Raw genomic sequence first — 18,853 nt, forward strand, 5'->3', positions numbered from 1 at the left:
GGGCGCAGCCAGCCGGCGCGCGCACTGGCTGCTCGGCCCTGGAGAGCGCAGGGGGGCCTCCCCTGCCCGCACCCGCACGCGCCCGCCGCCACTTCTTAACCCTTTGCTGGAACTCGGGCAGCAGAGGGGATTTGGGGGCCAGCAGAGTGGGGCACAGACTGCGTCTCATAATCGTGTTCGCACTCCCAGCTCCCCTACAAGGAGTAAGAAGCCCCCCTCATCACCATCACCACAACCACCAATGTAATACTCTAATACTCTGGTCCCTTCTGTCAGACCTCCAAACCCATAAAATGGTGACTTTTTCCCTCTTTGTACATTTTAGTACAATGGGTGATGATGCATTGCTGCCATGGTTCTTGGTTAACATCTACTGTTCAGTCTGCATGTCTAGCAGAAGAGAATGGTCTAGTCAGCCCAACCGAGTAGGTCAAAGTGGAGACCTGCTCTTCTTGCCTTTTGGAGGTGGCCTAGCCTCCTGGAGCTCCAGCCCTTCCTGGTGCTGGGTCATCCATTAGCCTCCTACCCACAGCAAGAGCTGAGGGGTTCTCTCAGACAGGGCTGTTGTCCAAGGCCCTGGGAGACTAAGCTTCTCCAGCAGGCGTTTCCCAATTAACAGGAACCCCTGAGGGTAGGCAGGTTTTTTTGTTTTGTTTTTTTCTTAAGTTTAGGGAAATCCTGGTGATTGGGTTCCATTGGCACAGAAACCCTGAGCCGTTACTTTGATGTTTTTTAAAAAAAAAAAAAAAAAAACTTTCTTTGCCAGTTGAATATTTCCTGAGACCGATTTCAGAATCAGAGCCAAAACCTAGAGAGGACAACTTGGAAAAAGCTCCATGTAGAAATCTTTACCTTTTAATTTAAAGGGGTTCTATGAACAAGCCCAGAGTTTCATAGGTTATTAAGTAAAGCTAAATGGCCTCCCAGGTATAACTTTGATATTAATTTTTTGCGGGGGAGACATAGTGTAGAAACAGCAATACCACCACTCCAGCAATCATGGACCCCCCCACACACCCGCTGTTTATAATTCTCTCTTGTGTTGCTGGGGACTCAAACCTAGGACCTCCACATACTATGGCATGTGTTCTAAACAGTGTGTTAACTCCCATGCCCACCCTCCCCAAACAGAATCCTTTACAATCAAGACTTGTTCAAAACAGACAACAAGACAACCATGAAGATATAAAACTTTAAATATTTAGTTAATTCCTGCAGAAACAGGCCTTCCAGGGAGGAACTGAAAACATCCCTGTCATACTTCACTTTTATTTTGTTCAATTTACTCCAAAACTATTTCAAAATCCAATGCAATCTTCTCAGAGCATGTTTACCTGAACAGAAACTGTTCCTTCACCACCATTCTTGTCCAGAGAACCTTGGCTCCCACACAGCCTTCTTGGAGAAGTTCTGAGCTTTTCCCCCAGCCACTCTGCCAAGGGCTGGGCATCATGCCAGGTGCCAGCTTCCAAGACCAGGGAATTGTCATCTGCCTCCATCCTCTCACAACTGCTTTCTCAGAAGTTTGGTTCCACTTGGAAGTCAGGTACTTGTCAGAAAGAGTTCTGTCCAATACCTGTGCAGTCACATTCTCATCCTCATCAGAATATCCTTGAGGCATTTCTACCCATGAACCTTTTATTCCAGAAAAAAAATTACTCTCTACATCTACTGGGTTGTCAGAAAAGTCATGGTGCATTTAGGCATAGAAAAATACATTATAGGACCAGGTGGTGGCACACTTGGTTAAGTACATACATTATAGTGCATAAGGACTTGGGTTCAAGCCCCTGGTCCCCACCTGCAGGGGAAAAGCTTTGCAAGTGGTGAAGCAGTGCTGCGGGTGTCTGCTTCTCTATCTTCCCTTTCCCTATTGATTTGTCTCTTCTTCTTCTTCTATCTTCTTCTTCTCTATCTTCCCTTTCCCTATTGATTTGTCTCTATCCAATAAATAAATATAGTTAGAAAAAATAAGAGAAAGGCAGGGATAGATAGCATTATGCATTATAGGTTATGCAAAGAGATTCTCATGTTTGAGACTCCAAAGTCCCAGGGTTCAATCCCCTGCACCACCATAAGCCAGAGTTGAGCAGTGCTCAACTGGTAAAAAATAAATAAATAAATAAATAAATAAATATAAAAAATAAAGAGGAAAAAATACGTCATGACTTTTCTGACAGCCCAATATCTCTTCTGCCCTTCTGAGGAGTCAACCTTCCCTATAAACTGTAACAAAGCAAACATTCATTCCTTTGTTAACTTTATATCTGTGGGTTGTTTCCTAACCTGCTGAACTTATCTCATGGGTTTTTTCCTCCCTCTTACTTTTACACATACATATTTTAAGTTCTATCAACCTGCTCCTGTGATATAAAAAGGTCCTGTAGTTTGTTTTTGCAGAACCAAATCTCAGTGTGGTTTGTGGCTTGTTTGCATTCAATTCAGTTGTGAGGATCAGTTGGTACAGAGGTTCTTCCCTTCTATGCCCTGGGAAAGAATGGCATCACCCTTTGTTTCACCAGAAAAAAAGAAAAACAAGCAACTGGCAGTGCTGTATTTTTAAATAAAAAAAAAGATTTTATTTAGGAGACAAGACAGCAGCTAACAGTGTAAGTAGCTTGGCAAATGTCACTTTCACACAGGCAGATATGCACCCTGGAGAATATTTGGCTAAGTCACATTAGTGTTTTTAGTCATCTGTAAAGTGCTGAGAAGCACAGTTCCCGAGAATGCCTGCATTAGTTTCCCCCACGACCCACAGGTAAAACACTGATATATCAACACACACTGAGCACAGTGGTCACTCACACACCCCAGCATGCACAGGTCAGCTCTAGACAGCAGAGTGCAAACCTGCATGTTGAGAAGAGGGATGTCATGTCCCACTGCTGGCAAGGACATAGCCACACTGAAAGCACCATGAGTTGTTTGGAATTATACTCAGAAGGAGATATAGCTTCACATGAACAGATGCAAGAATCAGCATGAGAAAATCTCTAGTTTCTCCACAAAGCCCAAACTACAGATTCCAACGTGGACATTAGTGCCATTTATGGGATGGGAGAGGGCATTTCTGGCATGGCATCCAAGTCTAAATGTATAAGGTACCAGAGCACTTTGGTTCAAAGCAAACATTATTCATGCAATGTTACAGGCAAAGTATTGAAACATTAACTGTTAATTTTTAATAGAAAACTGTAATATAAAAATACTACTTTGTTAAAATATATAATCTAGGCATTATACCACTTTGGAGAACCCTGCTCACTTCTGAGAGCCGGCAACCCTACCTGCACAGGTGACTCTTATCTAGCTTTCTTCATGGCTACACATTCTATTCTGGGATTAAAAGGTATGGAATATAAATAAAGGTAGTGACTCTTATCAAGTAAGTGATCTTAAGAACTGTTTATCAGTCCCTCCCATGAAATATGCTGTTGTTTGCCACGTCCGCGCCACTGGGGAGGTGAGGTCTGGAGCTGGAGTTGGGGGGGGAAGGGAGATATGATAGACAGAGGAGCAGGCTGTCCAGAATTTCAAGTTGCTCAGACAGAGGCTTCAGTGGGCCTCTCAGCAAGTGCCTTGTTCAGTCAGTTGCTAGAGTCAGAGCCAGGCCAGCTGACAGGGGAGCTGCCCTTAGGGTATTGCACATTTCTTCCCAGGCTATTTGTAACTCAGCCTGAGTGTAACTGTGGCCTGGACCAGGCATACATCTGGCTAGGTGCCTGGCTGGGTCCTCATATTGGGCAGCATGGGTCTGTCAGGGTGCCCAAATTGACACACGGACAGGAGGGACCTGGCATGGACCAGACTGGGGAGCAGGTTGGGGAGCAGGTTTGGGACCCGGATGTGTCCTCACACAGGCAGCAGGGGGATCTGCCAGACCATGAGGCTGGAGGCCAGCTCCTCTGGGCGCTGTGGTCGTGTCTTCCTGCTCACCTTTCGGTGGCCCTGGCCCCCGCAGGCCACCAGCACTGAGCCAGCCCGAGCCCGCCTAGCCCTCCGGCCCCCACTAGGCATGAGGCCAGGGTGCCGCAGAAGTTCCCCTAGGACACTGTCCTCAGTCTGGTGCTCCAGGGAGCCAGAGCCCTGTGAGGGGGTCAAGGACCCTGAGGATGAGGAGACATCACTCTTATGTGTCACTGAGCCTAGTGAGTCTCCCAGCCAGATGGCTGTGTCCAAGTCACTGGGACCTGTGCAGGGACCCAGTCCTGGCCCTTCTTGGGGGCCCTCCCCCTGCTCCTCATCCTGGGGGCCTGCAGGAGGTGGGCTATCCTGAGGTTTATGGGGCTCCTTCTCCAGGGCTGCAGCCGCCACCAGGAACTTGACAGGACCATTGTGTGCGTGGTAGGAGACCATGCCTCTGCCTGGAAATACAAGACCCTGGGTCACCACAGGTCACCCTGTTCACACCTCCTGCCCCTGTGCACTAGCCCTACCTGCACAGTGACAGGCAAGAACAAAAGTCACTGCCACAGAAGGCTGGTGGAGGGTGTGGAGACTTATACACACCATGTTGTGGGTGTGGGATTAAACTCCTGATATCTTAATACTTCGTAAGACACTATTAAAGCACTAATTAAAAAAATCATAGATCAAGTGATTTTTTACAGAAGCGGTTGAGAAAATAAAATTTGGGGACTAAAGGAAGTAAGGAGTTATCTGGAGATAATGTTACTGGTTGGCATTGTCTAGTAGCTATAAATAAATTTGATTTAACTGAAGAAAAAAATCATTGCTGGTCTTCTGCGTTAGTTCCAGGAAAGCTTTCAAATGCATCAAGAACACACTGGGTTTTCATTAGCATATCCGGTTCTCATATTCACATCCTGCTTCCAAAGTAATAAGATAGAAACTTCTCTATTCTCCACAGAAATCCCTTCTCCCCTGACCTGAGGAAATACATGTATTTTTCATAAGTATTGGTTTTAAAACCTGAAGCCCTGAAAATGTATCTGTCTTAGGAACAGGAAGCCTAGCTTCCTGCCAGTTTCTATTGTAAAAGGGATAAGTATTAGAATAAATAATTCTGGGAGTCAGGCTGTAGCGCAGCGGGTTAAGCGCAGGTGGCTCCCCACCTGCAGGGGAGTTGCTTCACAGGCGGTGAAGCAGGTCTGCAGGTGTCTGTCTTACTTCCTCCTCTCTGTCTCCCCTCCTCTCTCCATTTCTCTCTGTCCTATCCAATGACGACAACAACAACAACAATAATAACTACAACAATAAGACAACAAGGGCAACAAAAGGGAATAAATAAATAAAATAAATATTTTTTTAAAAAAGAAAATGCTTTGTAAAAAAAAAAGAATAAATAATTCTTGGATCCTAATTAAATAGGCAATGTTCCAATTTAAGGATGATGTCATCTGAATAATAAAATCCTTCTGGGACCAGAAACATGGCTCAGGAGGTAGAGCACAAGCTTAGAGCACAAGGTAGAGCATAGGTAAGGCCCCAGATTTGAACCCCAGCATCATTTATGTGCAGTCAAATGCTCTACCCACGAGCTATACCCCCATCATTTATGTTAGGTCAGTGTTCTGCTTGTGCTCTCTCTCTCATAATAAATTATTTCAAGATGAAGTACTGCAGCAAACATCTTTTTGCAATTGCACATGCTTTTCTCACAGATATGGCCATTCCTCAAAACCCCTGAACTGGATCCTGAGCCTAGATTCACTGTTTTCAGGCTTCCCCAAAAGGCTATATACCCAATTAAAGCTGCCAAGATTGCAAAAGAAGGAGGAGGAGGAGGAGGAGAAGGAGGGGGAAGGGAGGGGGTGGGGGAGGAGGGGGAGGGGAAGGGGAGGGGAGGAGGGGAGGGGGAGGGGGAAGGGGAGGAGAAGAAGAACATGAGTGACCTTTTACAAATGTGGACTCCCTTCTTTGCAATGTAAAATACAGAAGTAACCACTTTCACCCAACAGAACTGTATGTCACAACAGGAACTAACAGGTGGCAATACAGGGAAAAGGAACACACAATTTTGAGGATCTTTCCTGGACAGCTAGCTTAAGAAATAAGGAGATGTAAGAGAGTAAGGAGATGGGGCCCCAGGGGTACAGCATACTTACCTGTCACTTTGGGGATCCCCTGCAGTCGGGGGACAGGCAGAGCTACCACAATACCCACGCTGGTGCCAATCATCAAAAGGCCATGGCAGACAAGCAGGGAAGTCACTGACAGGTGCTGGGGCCCTGCAAAAACAAGGGTAGTAGTGTCCCCCTCATGTCCTCTTTGCAGCTGCCAGGTGAGCAGAGGCTTCCAGACCCAGGAGCAGCATCACTGGGAGTCCCTGCAGTTCTAAACCTTGTGCACTGTATTCACTCCCACTAGGTGAAAGAAAAATTTCATGGGGATCGATGCCACAGATAGTGCCACCCAGATGCCTTCTCAGGAGCTTCCAGGCACTATCTCTGAAACCACCTCCCTCCCAGGAGAAGCAGAGAATCTCTGACTAGGCTCCATGCAGGTGCTGAAGTTCCAGGGCTTAAGACTCTCATTGTACAAAGGATAGTGAGAACCAATGATACAGGGTGGCCTCGAGGGTCACTGGACTGTCCTGGGCTCAGTGCTAGAAATGAGAGGCCAGGTGGGAAGGGATGCAAGCAGAAAGTCCTGAGTCCAGAGGAACTGGAGAGTTACTCCCTCTTCTGCCTGGTGGTCAATTGTCAGTGCACCCTAGCTGAAAGCTAGGATAGGAGGGAAGGGCGGCTCCTTTCTGGACCTCTCATGCTCCTGCTCTCCCCACACAGAGGTTTTGCACATATCCCCACTATGTCTCTGCTGGACACTACTGTCAGCCACAGCTTTCAAAATGGTGCCAGGCTTCCCTCTGCATTGTTCAGCTTAGCCCCAAATCCCAGAACCCCACTGCAGTTCACCATGAAAAATAATGTGAGCCCTTTTACACCATGTGACTGTCCTTTACTGCAGAAATAAATGCTGCTTTCAGTCTCTTGGCTTTTGACCCCCAAGTTCAACTGGGTGGTCATAGAATCACAGATGATCAGCACATCCACAGAAGGCATTTTCATAAACTCCTTAGGTAACCACAAAACAAAAGCAAAAGCAAAGCAAACAAAAACATCTACTACCCCCAAACAGGGATTTGGTCTGAGTTCTAAACACATACTTACAATATTTTTTCAAAGTTAAAAATATTTACATTTCCCAGAATTCTGCACACTTGCCTGCCTGTGTGTCTTGGGACTTGGGGAGAGGGGGGGATGTTGCATCTGAACTGTATTCACTGGTGGCCAACTCTGCCACCGGAGATTGCAGGAGGTCGGAAGGGATGGGCTCTGATTCTACCCTAAATTTGCATCATGTGGGCTTGTTTCCTCTTTCAGAAGATGGTTCCTGTGTCTCCCCACCCCCACCCCACCCCTTTTACTACACTGATGGCACCTGCTGCTCTAGAAAAAGGCTTCTTCTATATTTATGGAGGCGCCTTGCTCCAGCTCACCCCTAGGTAAAGTAAGCCACCTTCTGCAACCATTGAGTGTGACATGATATCAGTTCCTGTTGATGATTGAGGATCCCACTGAGAAATGGGTTTCAGACACATACACACACACACACACACACACACACACACACACACACCCCGCACAGAAAAGAACTCAATACTAAACTCACAGGTCATGAGGACTATTAAACACAGGGACCCACATAAATGCCAAGGGCGACTCTATACTGCTGAGGAAACCCTCTTCAGTGCATGCAGCACTGTCTCACCTGCCAGCATGTGGCTCACAGGGGTGGCGACACTGACGTCCTGCAGGTGTTTGAGGGTCTCTGTGTGGAAGAGGCGCAGTGTGGACCCAGAGGTGAAGGCAATCCAGATGCCAACTCCAGAGACAGCCATGTGCGAGACCACCATGCCCTCTTCCTGGTGGGCCTCCAGCTGGTTCTGGAAACCAAGAGAAAGTGATGCCCAGGCCATGGGGCACCTGAAGCCCACAGAGGGCCAAAAAAGGAGGCTTTCATGAACCAGTTCTCTCCCAAGTGCCAGCCTCCACCACCACTACCCTCATGCCAGACACCTTCCCCTTGGTGCTAAGTGCAGGTTGGGGTGTGTGTGAGCTGCATGGCTGGCACTGGGAGACTCGTGCAGTACTGCTCACCTCCACGGTGTGGGTGTCCACACTGATCACAAACACGTGGCCGCCCGACGCGGCCCAGAGCATGTCCTCCACCAGCAGCAGACTCCGCACAGGCAGCACACCCAGTTTGATCACTTTCTCAGGCTCAGGGTCCCAGGACCCATCTGGAAAGGAAGCATTTCCTTTACTCACATGAAGAAGTGGCAGTTATCTGTGCACAGGAATACAAAGCCTTTTGCACAACAGACAAACCAGTATCACTGGAATTCTGACACTGAAGCTCAGTTCTAGACATGCCAGGAAAGCATGGATGCTGACCTGTACATCCAATTCCCTTGGACATACCCTGTACTTCAAGTGTCCCTGAAAAATGAGTGCTCAGGGTCTTTGTTCTGAGTTGTGAGCCTGCTGGTTCTCATGAGAATTACAGTGTGTGGATGTGATTGAGCAGCTTAGCACAGCAGTTAACAGTTCAGTGACTGACATCATGTTCAGTCACACAATGTACAAAATGATTCTGTCCTTATGAAAAAGAACTGCAATGGGGTCAAGTTCACCATTACCTGCTTTATTTTAAAATGTTCTCCGAGAACTGGGGAGATTGCATAATGGTTATGCAAAAATGCTTTCATGCCTGAGGCATCAAATCTCTAGTGCCACAATATATCAGAGCTGAGAAGTGCTCTGGTAAATACACACACACACACACACACACACACACACACACACACACACACTCTGGCACACACCACATTCTAAGGGTAACAAAAAAAGGGGAGCTGGGTGGTGGCACAACTGGTTGAGCGCATATGTTACTGTGCACAAGGACCTGGGTTCAAGCCCCCAGTTCTTACCTGCAGGGGGAAAGCTTTGAGAATGATGAAGCAGGGCAGCAGGTGTCTCTCTGTCTCTCTCCCTCTCTATCTCCCTTCCTCCTCTCAATCTCTGGCTATCTCTATCCAATAAATAAATAAAGATAATAATAAAAAAAAATAGCAAAATCAAGGCAGGGTTCCCTGTCCTGCAGAACTACTCTCTCCCGAAGCAGAGGGAATAACCATGTTTTTACTTGGAAATATTTTCATGACATACTGATGAGGTCTGTTGTGCTTTATATAAAGTAGGAACTGACAGTTTGGATATCAATAGAACAATGTTTGAGGGAGTCGAGCAGCAGCACAGCAGGTTAAGCGCATGTGGTGCAAAGCGCAAGGACCAGCATAAGGATCCCAGTTTGAGCCCCCGGCTCCCCACCTGCAGGGGAGTCGCTTCACAGGCGGTGAAGCAGGTCTGCAAGTGTCTATCTTTCTCTCCCCCTCTCTGTCTTCCCCTCCTCTCTCCATTTCTCTCTGTCCTATCCAGCAACAAAGACATCAATAATAGCTACAACAATAAAAAACAAGGGCAACAAAAGGGAATAAATAAATAAATATTAAAAAAAAAGAACAATGTTTGGTGGCCAGGGAGGCAGTCTGATGGTTGACAGGACATGCATGTATAAAGTCCTGAATCTGATTCCCAATGAATCTGATACACCAGATGTACCCAAGTAACATTCTAATCCTCATGTTCAAACTCTTTCTCTCTCTAGTCAAGAAGTAAATGAGTAACTAAATGAGTGAATAAATAAATCCATAAAAAGGGAGAAAAGCTTAAAGATCACTGGTAGCAGGGCCAGAAAGTAGCACATCTGGTTAAGCGCACATAGTGCAAAGTGCAAGGACTGGCTCAAGGATCCCAGTTGGAGTCTCCGGCTCTCCAACTGCAGGGGGGTCACTTTCACATGCGGTGAAGCAGGTCTGCAGGTGCCTCTCTCCCTCTCTGTCTCCCCCCCCACCTCTTAATTTCCCTCTGTCCTATTCAACAACAACAATAACAATGGAAAAAAATGGCCACCAGGGGCAGTGAATTTGTGGTACAGGCACTGAGCCCCAGTGATAACCCTGAAGGAGAAAAAAAAAAGCTAAAATTCACTGGAAGCAAGACTTAACACATGGGATAAAGTGGTGGTGCACCTGGCTGAGTACATACATTACCATGTGCAAGGCCCAGGTTCAAGCCCCTGGCCTCCACCTGCAGGGGAGAAGCCTCACATGCAGTGAAGAAGTGCTACTTTTGTCTCTATCTCCCCATTCTCTCTCAATTTTTGTCTATTAAAAATAAATAAAATGTTTTAAAAAAGTGATTAGCCCATGACTATGAAAAATATAATTAACTCATGAATAATAAAAATGAACTTTGAAATTATCCAAACCAGCCAGGAACTAAGATGTCAAGCCTGAAAGCAAACCCAAGTAACATCTTCAACTCCTAGCGAGAAAGGCAAACATCCTGCTCAGGAAAGAGGCAGGCCCTCCTCTAAGGTCTTTGCTTTGCATTTCAAACACTGATTTTAACACAAGGCTGCTTATGGCGACTGTCCCACCTCACCCTGTTCTCCATAGCAGAACCCCCTCCAGCAGCAGGGACCCTAGAAGGGAGGGAGGGGGGTCCCACTGGTCCTCTGAGTTGGGAGCATACAGGACCCACAGCTGTGTGCCCACCAAGAAAAGTGAGTGTGACAAGCTCACCCAGCATTAATGTACTCCTGAATCTGTTCTCCTCTGTCACCAGAACCCCTGGACTTGTGTGACTTTAGAGATAGAGGAGCAGGGACTGTAGAGAATCAGGAGGGGGTTGAGGTACTGGACACTTCAGCCCCTTCCATTTTTAACTCTGTCCCAGAAAAGGACCTGTTGCCTGGAGAGGGACAAGGGGCAGCTAGGGACTTGGGGTCAGGGTGGGGTCTATGACAGCTATTGCTCTGGAATCCAGAAGATGCCAGGCCCCAGTTTTTTTGTTTGTTTGTTTGTTTTTGTTTCTCAGTTTATTAGTGATTTATTACTGGTTTATAAAATTATGAGATAACACAATTCCACACCATTCCTACCACCAAAATTTTGTGTCACCATTCCCTCCACCTGAAACTACAGCAGTTCTCCCAAGGTTACAGATATAAGTTGACTATTATATCTATAGCTATCATCTCTTGTTATATATATTTGGCAATTTTTTTCTATGGTCCTCCTCCAGGCCCCAGTTTTTGAAGCACCCCCACTCCAGCCCTGTTGTACCCCATGCTATCCCTTGGGGATGAGAAACACTGTGTCCTGGGATAGGAGACAGCACTGAAGTACTAGGACACTACCTTCTGCCCGGGTGTAAACAGCCACAGTGCCGTGGACCAGTCCAGCGTAGAGGTGCTTGGGGGAGCAGGTCAGGCACAGCACAGCAGACCTCTCAGGGGTGGAGAAGTGTTGTAAGCGCACCTTCTTGGAGCCCTGGCTGCTTTTGTACACAGAGATGCTATGGAGGAAAAATGCCCATTAGCATGCATGGAACAAAGTGGTCAGAACTGGAGTGGTCCCTGTGTCCCTCCCCTCCACACCAGGTATCTATAACATTCACAAGTCCCTTTATACCCCGTCCTGTCAGTGTCACCAGAACATAATGTGGGACTTTGCTCCACATCCCAGAACAAAAGGGAAGGGGACACAGCTGGCCATGTGGAATGGTGAGATCACTTCTATTGGCAGTTACCCTTTTCCTCAGGGCCTCCTAACTCTATGGCTGAGTCACTGACCATGTGAGGTGGCCCTTGTGACCTGCACCTGAGCAGCAGGTAGGGAACCTGTCACGGGACCATGGGGATGCTGTCACAGAGCAGACACCTTACCTTCCCTCTTCTGTCCCCAGGCAGATGGTGGGAACCTCGTAGGTGCGGGTGGCATCAGGTATGGGGACTGTGTTGGACACCCTTGGGCTGGGGAGAGGAGGGACGAAGGCCATGCAGAGCAGACGGGATTCCACGTTGAAGCACTCAATGACCTTGGGAGAGGAGCTGTGGAGCGAGACAATGGCCACCTGGCCCATCTGACTGGAACAGCTGCCGATCTAGTAAGAGGAGGGGTATGTGGGTGCCCCCTGGCACGAGGACCACTGAAGCATCAAGGAGATCCTCCTGTGGGGTCCCCCACATGGGACCCACTCTACACGTCAGTAACGGTGCAGCCCCTTTGCCTCAGTCTCCATGTGCATGATGTGTCTTTGCATGATGTTTCTTTTCTATGACAAACCAAAGGTTAAGCCTCCCTATTTGGGGGTGGGCAGGCACTCAGAGTGAGAAGATGGAGAAGGCAAGGGGGAAGGGGCAGGAAAGGTTTGCGATCAGCAAAGGGTCTGGGGAGGGTAAAAAAGTGGGTACAAGAAGACCCCCAAATAATCATTCCTGAGGAATAGTTCTGGCTACGCAAAGCAGAGCTTTGCCCTGCCCTTGAAGCATCATTCAAATACTAATGTTTGCTTGGAACAAATGAACATTAACTGCTAAATTTCAGGGTAAAACACCAGTAGTGCCTTGCAAGAAGAAAGAAAATTGTGCAAGTTAACCTCCAGAAGTGAAGGAATGTTGGAACTACATTGGCTGAGTCAGCCGTCTTCGCACTGAGTTTCAGTCAATAAACTTTCAGAGGAAGGAAGGAAGTGGTGGATCCCTGATTGCTGCACACTTTCTTTTGGGGCTGAGCTGACTCTCAGGACAAGTCCTAATACAAATGTGTGTGAAAAGGTCCAGCCTACAACTCCTAACCTATCTTCCCAAGCCCTAGAGACACACACCCTAAGGAGTAACCAAGGCTGTGACCCGCACCCCCTCTCCCCACCCCCCCATAGATTCTAGCACTGGATGGATGGGCAGCTCACCCACAGGAAGCCGTGGGCAGAGGACAGTGGGTCCAACTGGCCATCGCTGTGTGGGTGTGGCTCTGGGTTGTACACGGCACATTCAATCTGCAGTGGGACAAAAGCTCAGTTTCAGGAGACTCAGCACCACATGACAGCATCTCAGCTCGTGACAGGCTCCAGGCTCTTCGTGTCAAGGAAAGACTGAAGAACAGGTCTCAAGTCATTCTGAGGAGTCAGCTACCTCTTCTGGCATGTCGGAGCCAGCCTGGAACTGTTACCCACTTAGCAGGTAAAGGGATATGGCACAGAGGATCTGGGACCCTCAGGTTCCAGACCTCCAGTGAGAAGCAAGAATAGATGTTCTATTTAGAGAAACACCCCAGTGTAGGAACACTGTTGAGTAGATGGCACTTGGATATCAACAGGGACACCTGAAGAACTGAATGCATCACACACACACACACACCTTCAGATCCCCACCCATGAGGCACCAGCAAACTGTGGGTGGCCAGAGCTGACTCATCTGAGATACCCCATGTTTCCCTGAAGCACCCAGCAGCTGAGGGGCTACCCCCAGCCCCTGTGACACAGTCAGAATGCAGATATGGCTACCAATCCCCCTTCAGTGCTTTCTGAGGAAATGAGCCCAGAGAAGACAGGAACTGAGGGAGCAGGAACCAGAGATGGGGCCACTCTGCCCTGGCAAACAACCCTGGCTGGGAGGGATGTTCTTGGCTGAAGACAGGCCTCACCTTGAACTCCTGCTGCTTGGCCACTGTCACAGGCATATGTCCTACCAGGAGGGGGTGTCTCTCCTTCTTAATCTGGTTTCCATCATCCTCCACACAGAACCAGCCCAGGTGGTTGTCCTCCTCTGTGGGAACAGCAAAGCCAGATAAGTGGCTGCACGGGTGACAGCCAAAGCACCTGGCCCTGAACAGTGTAGCTGGGGTCAGAGGCTGGGGAATGGAACTCTTTACTTTCTGGAAACAAGGCAACCTTGGAGGCCTCAACGGTCAGGGGCAATGTGGCTTTATCTGGGATACCAGAGCCCTTCCCCCAAGGAATTCCCGAGTTCCAGGTTTCTACTTGCTGTCACTACTTTTCAAAGCAGCTGAGCTGCTGAGATTTGACAGTAGAGAGGGTTCTGATGCCAGGCATAAAGCCAGGGGATAAAAGCATGGAATGAAATCGATCCCCCCCCCCCCTATGGTGAGCTACCCTCTCAGCCTGAGCTGTGTTTCCTCTGAAGACAATTTACTTTCAGGCTCAATTCAATCTTTTGAGTGAGTGGCCCTACCTGTTTTACTGAGTCACTGTGAACCTGACTTGATAACCCCCCTAAATTATTCAGGAAAGGTGGGAGGGAGGGAGGGAGAAGCTATGACTGACCATGGCCATTCAAAGACTCCATGTGGGACAGAGCTGTCCTGCTGTGAACCACCCACAAGGGACCAAAGAGCCTGAGTCAAGGCAGCACTCAATCACCTGCTTTTCTTCTGCATTTCCAGTGAGAATTTCAGACTGCCTCCCTCTGATGGATAATGTAATGCACATGCCCCACCCCAGTGTTATCTAAGTAAATGACATATGTACCTACATAACACATTCCCGTCACTTCCTTTGGGTGAAAGAATGGTGAGTCAACGGTCAGGATTACTTCTCAGCCATGGTTCTATCCGCCTGGGTATGAATCTCACCATAACAAAAAAAATACTAGAAAGAAGGGACCACAGTTTCTGGCAGGAAGCCCCGCCTCTAGGTCCCACAGCCCAAGTATACCTAGGCCCAGCTTGGCCATCTGCAGACTGTGGATCCAGGCCTCTTTAATGGCAGGGGTGAAGGTGTTGAATACGGCAGTAAAGAAAGTCGGTCGCCCAGACCTGCCAGAGAGAAGGGGAGGATTCTTGTGATTTGGAAGGACAGGTGGTCCCATATCCTGACAGTCACTGTCCCAGCACCAGGCACAGCAGGCTTCTTCTGATGTCCCCACTCACTTGTCCTGCTTCCCTGGCAGCTGTAACTGGATTCGACAGCAGTGGGCAGCTCTGATGTCCTCCTCTTTCTTCAAAATGAGTCTCTGTAGACCTGAGGTCCAGTCATGGGCCACTGACTGATTTAAATTCTAGGAGGGAAACAGAGAAATGCATTGTGAAGTATCAGGGAGACAGGGTCCTTGCTATCTGTAGCCAGGTAGTTATATGACAAACTCAGGGAGGCTAACACTCCTATCTGACCATTTCTGAAAAAGAGAACCCTGAGGGTTTTGAAACAGCAGATGGAGTTAAAAATTCATAGAGAAATCCCGAGACATCTGGAGAGCACTGAATCTTTCACTTGGAAAAGCACATCTGGGAAGTACTTGATCTATGAGCTCACCTGGCAGCCCAGAGAGAACAACATGAGAAAGGCACCTGATCCACAATCCCAGAGAAACCTGGAAAATTGTGCATCCCAGTCCTGCAATTACTACCTTCCCAGAGGATTTAAAGAGCCATTGCAGATCAGGAGGTGGGGATGATTTGAGAGAGACCTCCACCCCCCTATATTGTCCCGTACTTTAATAAAACTTTCTCCCTTTGCACAATTAAACAGAGTCAGAGATCTTGCTTCACTTGTAACATTAGGCAAATGAACACAGAGCTCTTTTATAGTTTGGCCAAGACACCACTAAAACAGAACGAAAATTGAAACAGTTCTCCTTCCAAGACAGGAAGAAACATGCTGTCACAACATATATTCTCATTTCCTGGAGACAGAGTCACACAGAGACAAGGATTTGGGACAAGAGAATATGGAATCAATAGCAACCACTATACTTGATAGTTTCCTTTCAGGTTTCCGATCAGCTGGGAAATCTGACCAATCACATTCAGGTCATGCAACAAGTTCTGTAAGTCCTGATACAGTTGGCCTGGCCCCACGTGAACTCGATCTGTTAGAGAAGCAAACAACAAGCATAAATCAGAAGTCATCTTCACTCCAACAGTTGATGGAAGAAAACAGTCAAATTCTTTATTATTATTATTTTTATTTTATTTATTAGATAGAGAGGGAGAGAAATTGAGAGGGGGAGGGGAGATAGAATGGAAGGGAAGGAGTCAGAGATACACCCAAAGCACTGTTTCACCCAAAGCTTTCTCTCTGCTGGTGGGCAAGGGGGCTGGAACCCAGGTCCTTGAACAACATAACATGTGCGCTCAACTGACTATACCACCGCATAGTTCAAACACTCAAATTCTAGCTAATTTAAAAAAAAAAAAAAAGGACCTGAGAAGTACCGGGAATTTCCTAAAAGTAGACATTTTTATGCACTTGGTAGTTTTTCTAACTCCTTATTCTGAAATGGTTGTAGGCTCACAGAAAATATGCAAAAGTTGCGCCGAGTTCTTCCAGGTGCCCTGGACCCAGCTTTCCCCTCCCCAAAATGAAATGACACAGAACCCCACTCCATGGTCACACCAGAGAAGGTACCCATATAACATTCTTAAATAAGCTACAGGGTCACTTGGAGTCACCTTCTCCCAACAAAGATGTTTTTTTGCTCCTGGGGCCAATGCAGCCCATAGATACATAAATCTTCAACTTCTCACACCTCCATCCAAAGAAAGTCAGCCTTTCTTTCTGTCCTTGTGACCTTGAAAGTTCTGAAGTACACCAGGGAAGCATTTCATAAGACTGTCTCGCTTTGGGGTTTGACTAATATCCTGTCACTTGTTTTTCACACACTCTTGGTGTGAGTATTAGTAATGAGTAATTAGAGATAGCATTCAATATGAACCAAATATCTAATAACTAGGATCACTGAGTGTCAAAATGAGTTTCCTGCAGTCTCTGAAGTTTCCCTAAAAGACACAGATGAGAAACTAGGAGGCCATCCACAGTCAGCATCCCCCCCAAAAATGTACTTATTCCCACCAAGAGCCCTATACCCCAGAAACAAATCTCCCATCCACACAGAGGCTCTCAGATAGATGTCCTAACAGAGACACCTTAAGACTGAATGGGGATATAAGAGACTTCTCTCCAACTGAACCAAACAGAACACAGAGCAGTGAGTCTTCCTTCAAATGTTTCTTTCATGCAGCAAAGATTTTTGTCCCAGCCAAATGTATGTAAGCCACACACCAGCACATCAGAATTCTTGAGTGTGTGACTTTGCAGTCATGGCACCCCACCCTCAGGGCATCCTGAGCTGGAGGAGGGAGGCCTTTGTCACCCAGGTAACTGCATACACCAGAGTCTGCAACCCTGGTTCCCTCCTATCTCCATGGAAATTCCTTCACTGGCTGGAAAATGCAGGGTTTGCAAGCTGAATGGAACTGGTGTGGGAACAGGAAAGGCACTGTGTGAAAACAGCAGCCACTCCTCCTGGAAAACTCTCAGTGGTATTCTGGGTTCCAGAGCTGGCTCAGAGCCAGGACCCCTCATCACTAGGCAATGTGGCTGTGTTAAGCATGACCACAGGGAGGAGTGGGAAAGTGGATGGACACGTGGAGAAGGGAAAAAGTGAGAGAACACAGAGGAGAGGGAGGCACTGAAGACGGGGCTGGAGTACTGCACTCCTTAGGGGATCAGGACAGGCAAGGTGCCTGCTAATCCCTCACCTCCATTCCGTGGACTTAACAAGATTTCTCTTTATTCAGAAGCTTTCTGATATCTTAAAAATCAAGGGTCAGGGGGCCGGGTGGTGGTACACCTAATTAAACTCACACATCACTATGCCCAAGGACCCAGGTTCGAGCCCCACCTACAGGGGAGACACTTCATGAGCAGTGAGGCAGGTCTATAGGTGTCTTATCTTTCTTCAGGAGACTCCGTGCACCCCTCGCTACTGGGGCCACCACAGACTCGCTCATAACAGACCCTTCATAGACAAACAAGAAGACAGGACTGAGTCACAGACAAGTTGTGACTGGTCCCTCCATATTCCTTCCATCCCTTTGACAGATACCAAATGAGCATCTACTGCGCCTCTTACCTCACTGTCGAAGGGAGACCCTGCAAGTGGCAAGCAAATTACCTCGTTTCAGAGAAAGTCTCACATGCTTGTTAGGTAATCAGGTCTTCATTTGTAGGATGAAGACCTTGTACTCAAAGATCACACTGAAGCAGAAAACTACACTCCAGCATGAAAGGACAAACCAACGGAGACACTCAAGCACTAAGAGCACCACATCTCTAAGACACAACCCACTTTCTCTTACCATTCTCCGCTTGAAACAGATGCTCCCAGATGCCTGCTTTCACTGAAACTGCTGCTCTGACCTTTTCATAACAACATGGTCTGGTGAAATCATACCACAGCTTAAGCTCAACCAAATGGGTTTTCAAGTATTTTCCCAAATTCCCCTTCCATTAGCACATTTCAGCCAGGTTCTCCTTGAATTCAGAAAGGATGAACTTACTAAAAGGGACATGTTTTCTCTTAGACAAGTGAGAACTGCCTTTTTTGTTTTTCTTTTTTGCCACAGCAGAAGGAAAATATCTCATAACTTAGAGTTCCCAAGTACAGGACTGGGCTGGTCCCCGGTTCTTCCTCTCAGACAGCCTTAAACTTGATGACTCATCCTGCCTTAGGCTTTTAATATTGTTAACTGAACCAAATTTAATCCTACTGGCTCATTATAAGGAGTATATAAAAAGAAATAAGGAATTGCAGTGTTGCCTGTAGCACAAAATATTTCATAGTATCACACAGTGTTACATAGTACTGAGTGGAGCACATAATATGGCACTATAGTATTATAAAGCTTTTATTTGTTTATTGTTTTTTTTTTTTTTAACCAAAGCACTGTTCAGCTCTGGTAACTGATGGTGCTAGGGATTAAACCTGGAACCTCAGAGTCTCAGGCATGAAAATCTTTTGCATAGCCACTATGTTATCTCCTGACCACTACAAATTATTTACTTCATGAATTAAAGCTGTGGTTTGAACAGAATGAACTGGTTTCAACTGCAAGTACACCTACAATTGCTACCAATATAGAATGCACAAAAGTAATGTCTTCTTGCTCATAAAACCA

At 47.1% G+C, this 18,853-nt stretch overlaps 1 protein-coding gene across 8 annotated transcripts in view; it reads right to left on the reverse strand.

The window, feature by feature from the left end:
- Positions 1-2,552: 2,552 nt before the first annotated feature.
- The window catches only part of ARHGEF10 (Rho guanine nucleotide exchange factor 10), a 67,227-nt gene continuing 50,926 nt past the window's right edge, over positions 2,553-18,853 (reverse strand). For all 8 annotated transcript variants that reach the window (XM_016191794.2, XM_060184952.1, XM_016191790.2 and 5 more), the window contains 11 exons: positions 15,647-15,762; positions 14,825-14,952; positions 14,610-14,710; positions 13,580-13,701; positions 12,846-12,932; positions 11,821-12,038; positions 11,293-11,450; positions 8,127-8,269; positions 7,738-7,912; positions 6,072-6,194; positions 2,553-4,367 (listed from right to left, as the gene is read on the reverse strand). In XM_016191794.2, coding sequence (XP_016047280.1) covers positions 3,856-4,367; positions 6,072-6,194; positions 7,738-7,912; positions 8,127-8,269; positions 11,293-11,450; positions 11,821-12,038; positions 12,846-12,932; positions 13,580-13,701; positions 14,610-14,710; positions 14,825-14,952; positions 15,647-15,762 — 1,883 coding nt within the window. In that variant the 3' untranslated portion in view covers positions 2,553-3,855. The remainder of the gene's footprint in view (positions 4,368-6,071; positions 6,195-7,737; positions 7,913-8,126; positions 8,270-11,292; positions 11,451-11,820; positions 12,039-12,845; positions 12,933-13,579; positions 13,702-14,609; positions 14,711-14,824; positions 14,953-15,646; positions 15,763-18,853) is intronic.

Source organism: Erinaceus europaeus, chromosome 2, assembly GCF_950295315.1.
Source record: "Erinaceus europaeus chromosome 2, mEriEur2.1, whole genome shotgun sequence".
Taxonomy (NCBI): Eukaryota; Metazoa; Chordata; class Mammalia; order Eulipotyphla; family Erinaceidae; genus Erinaceus; species Erinaceus europaeus.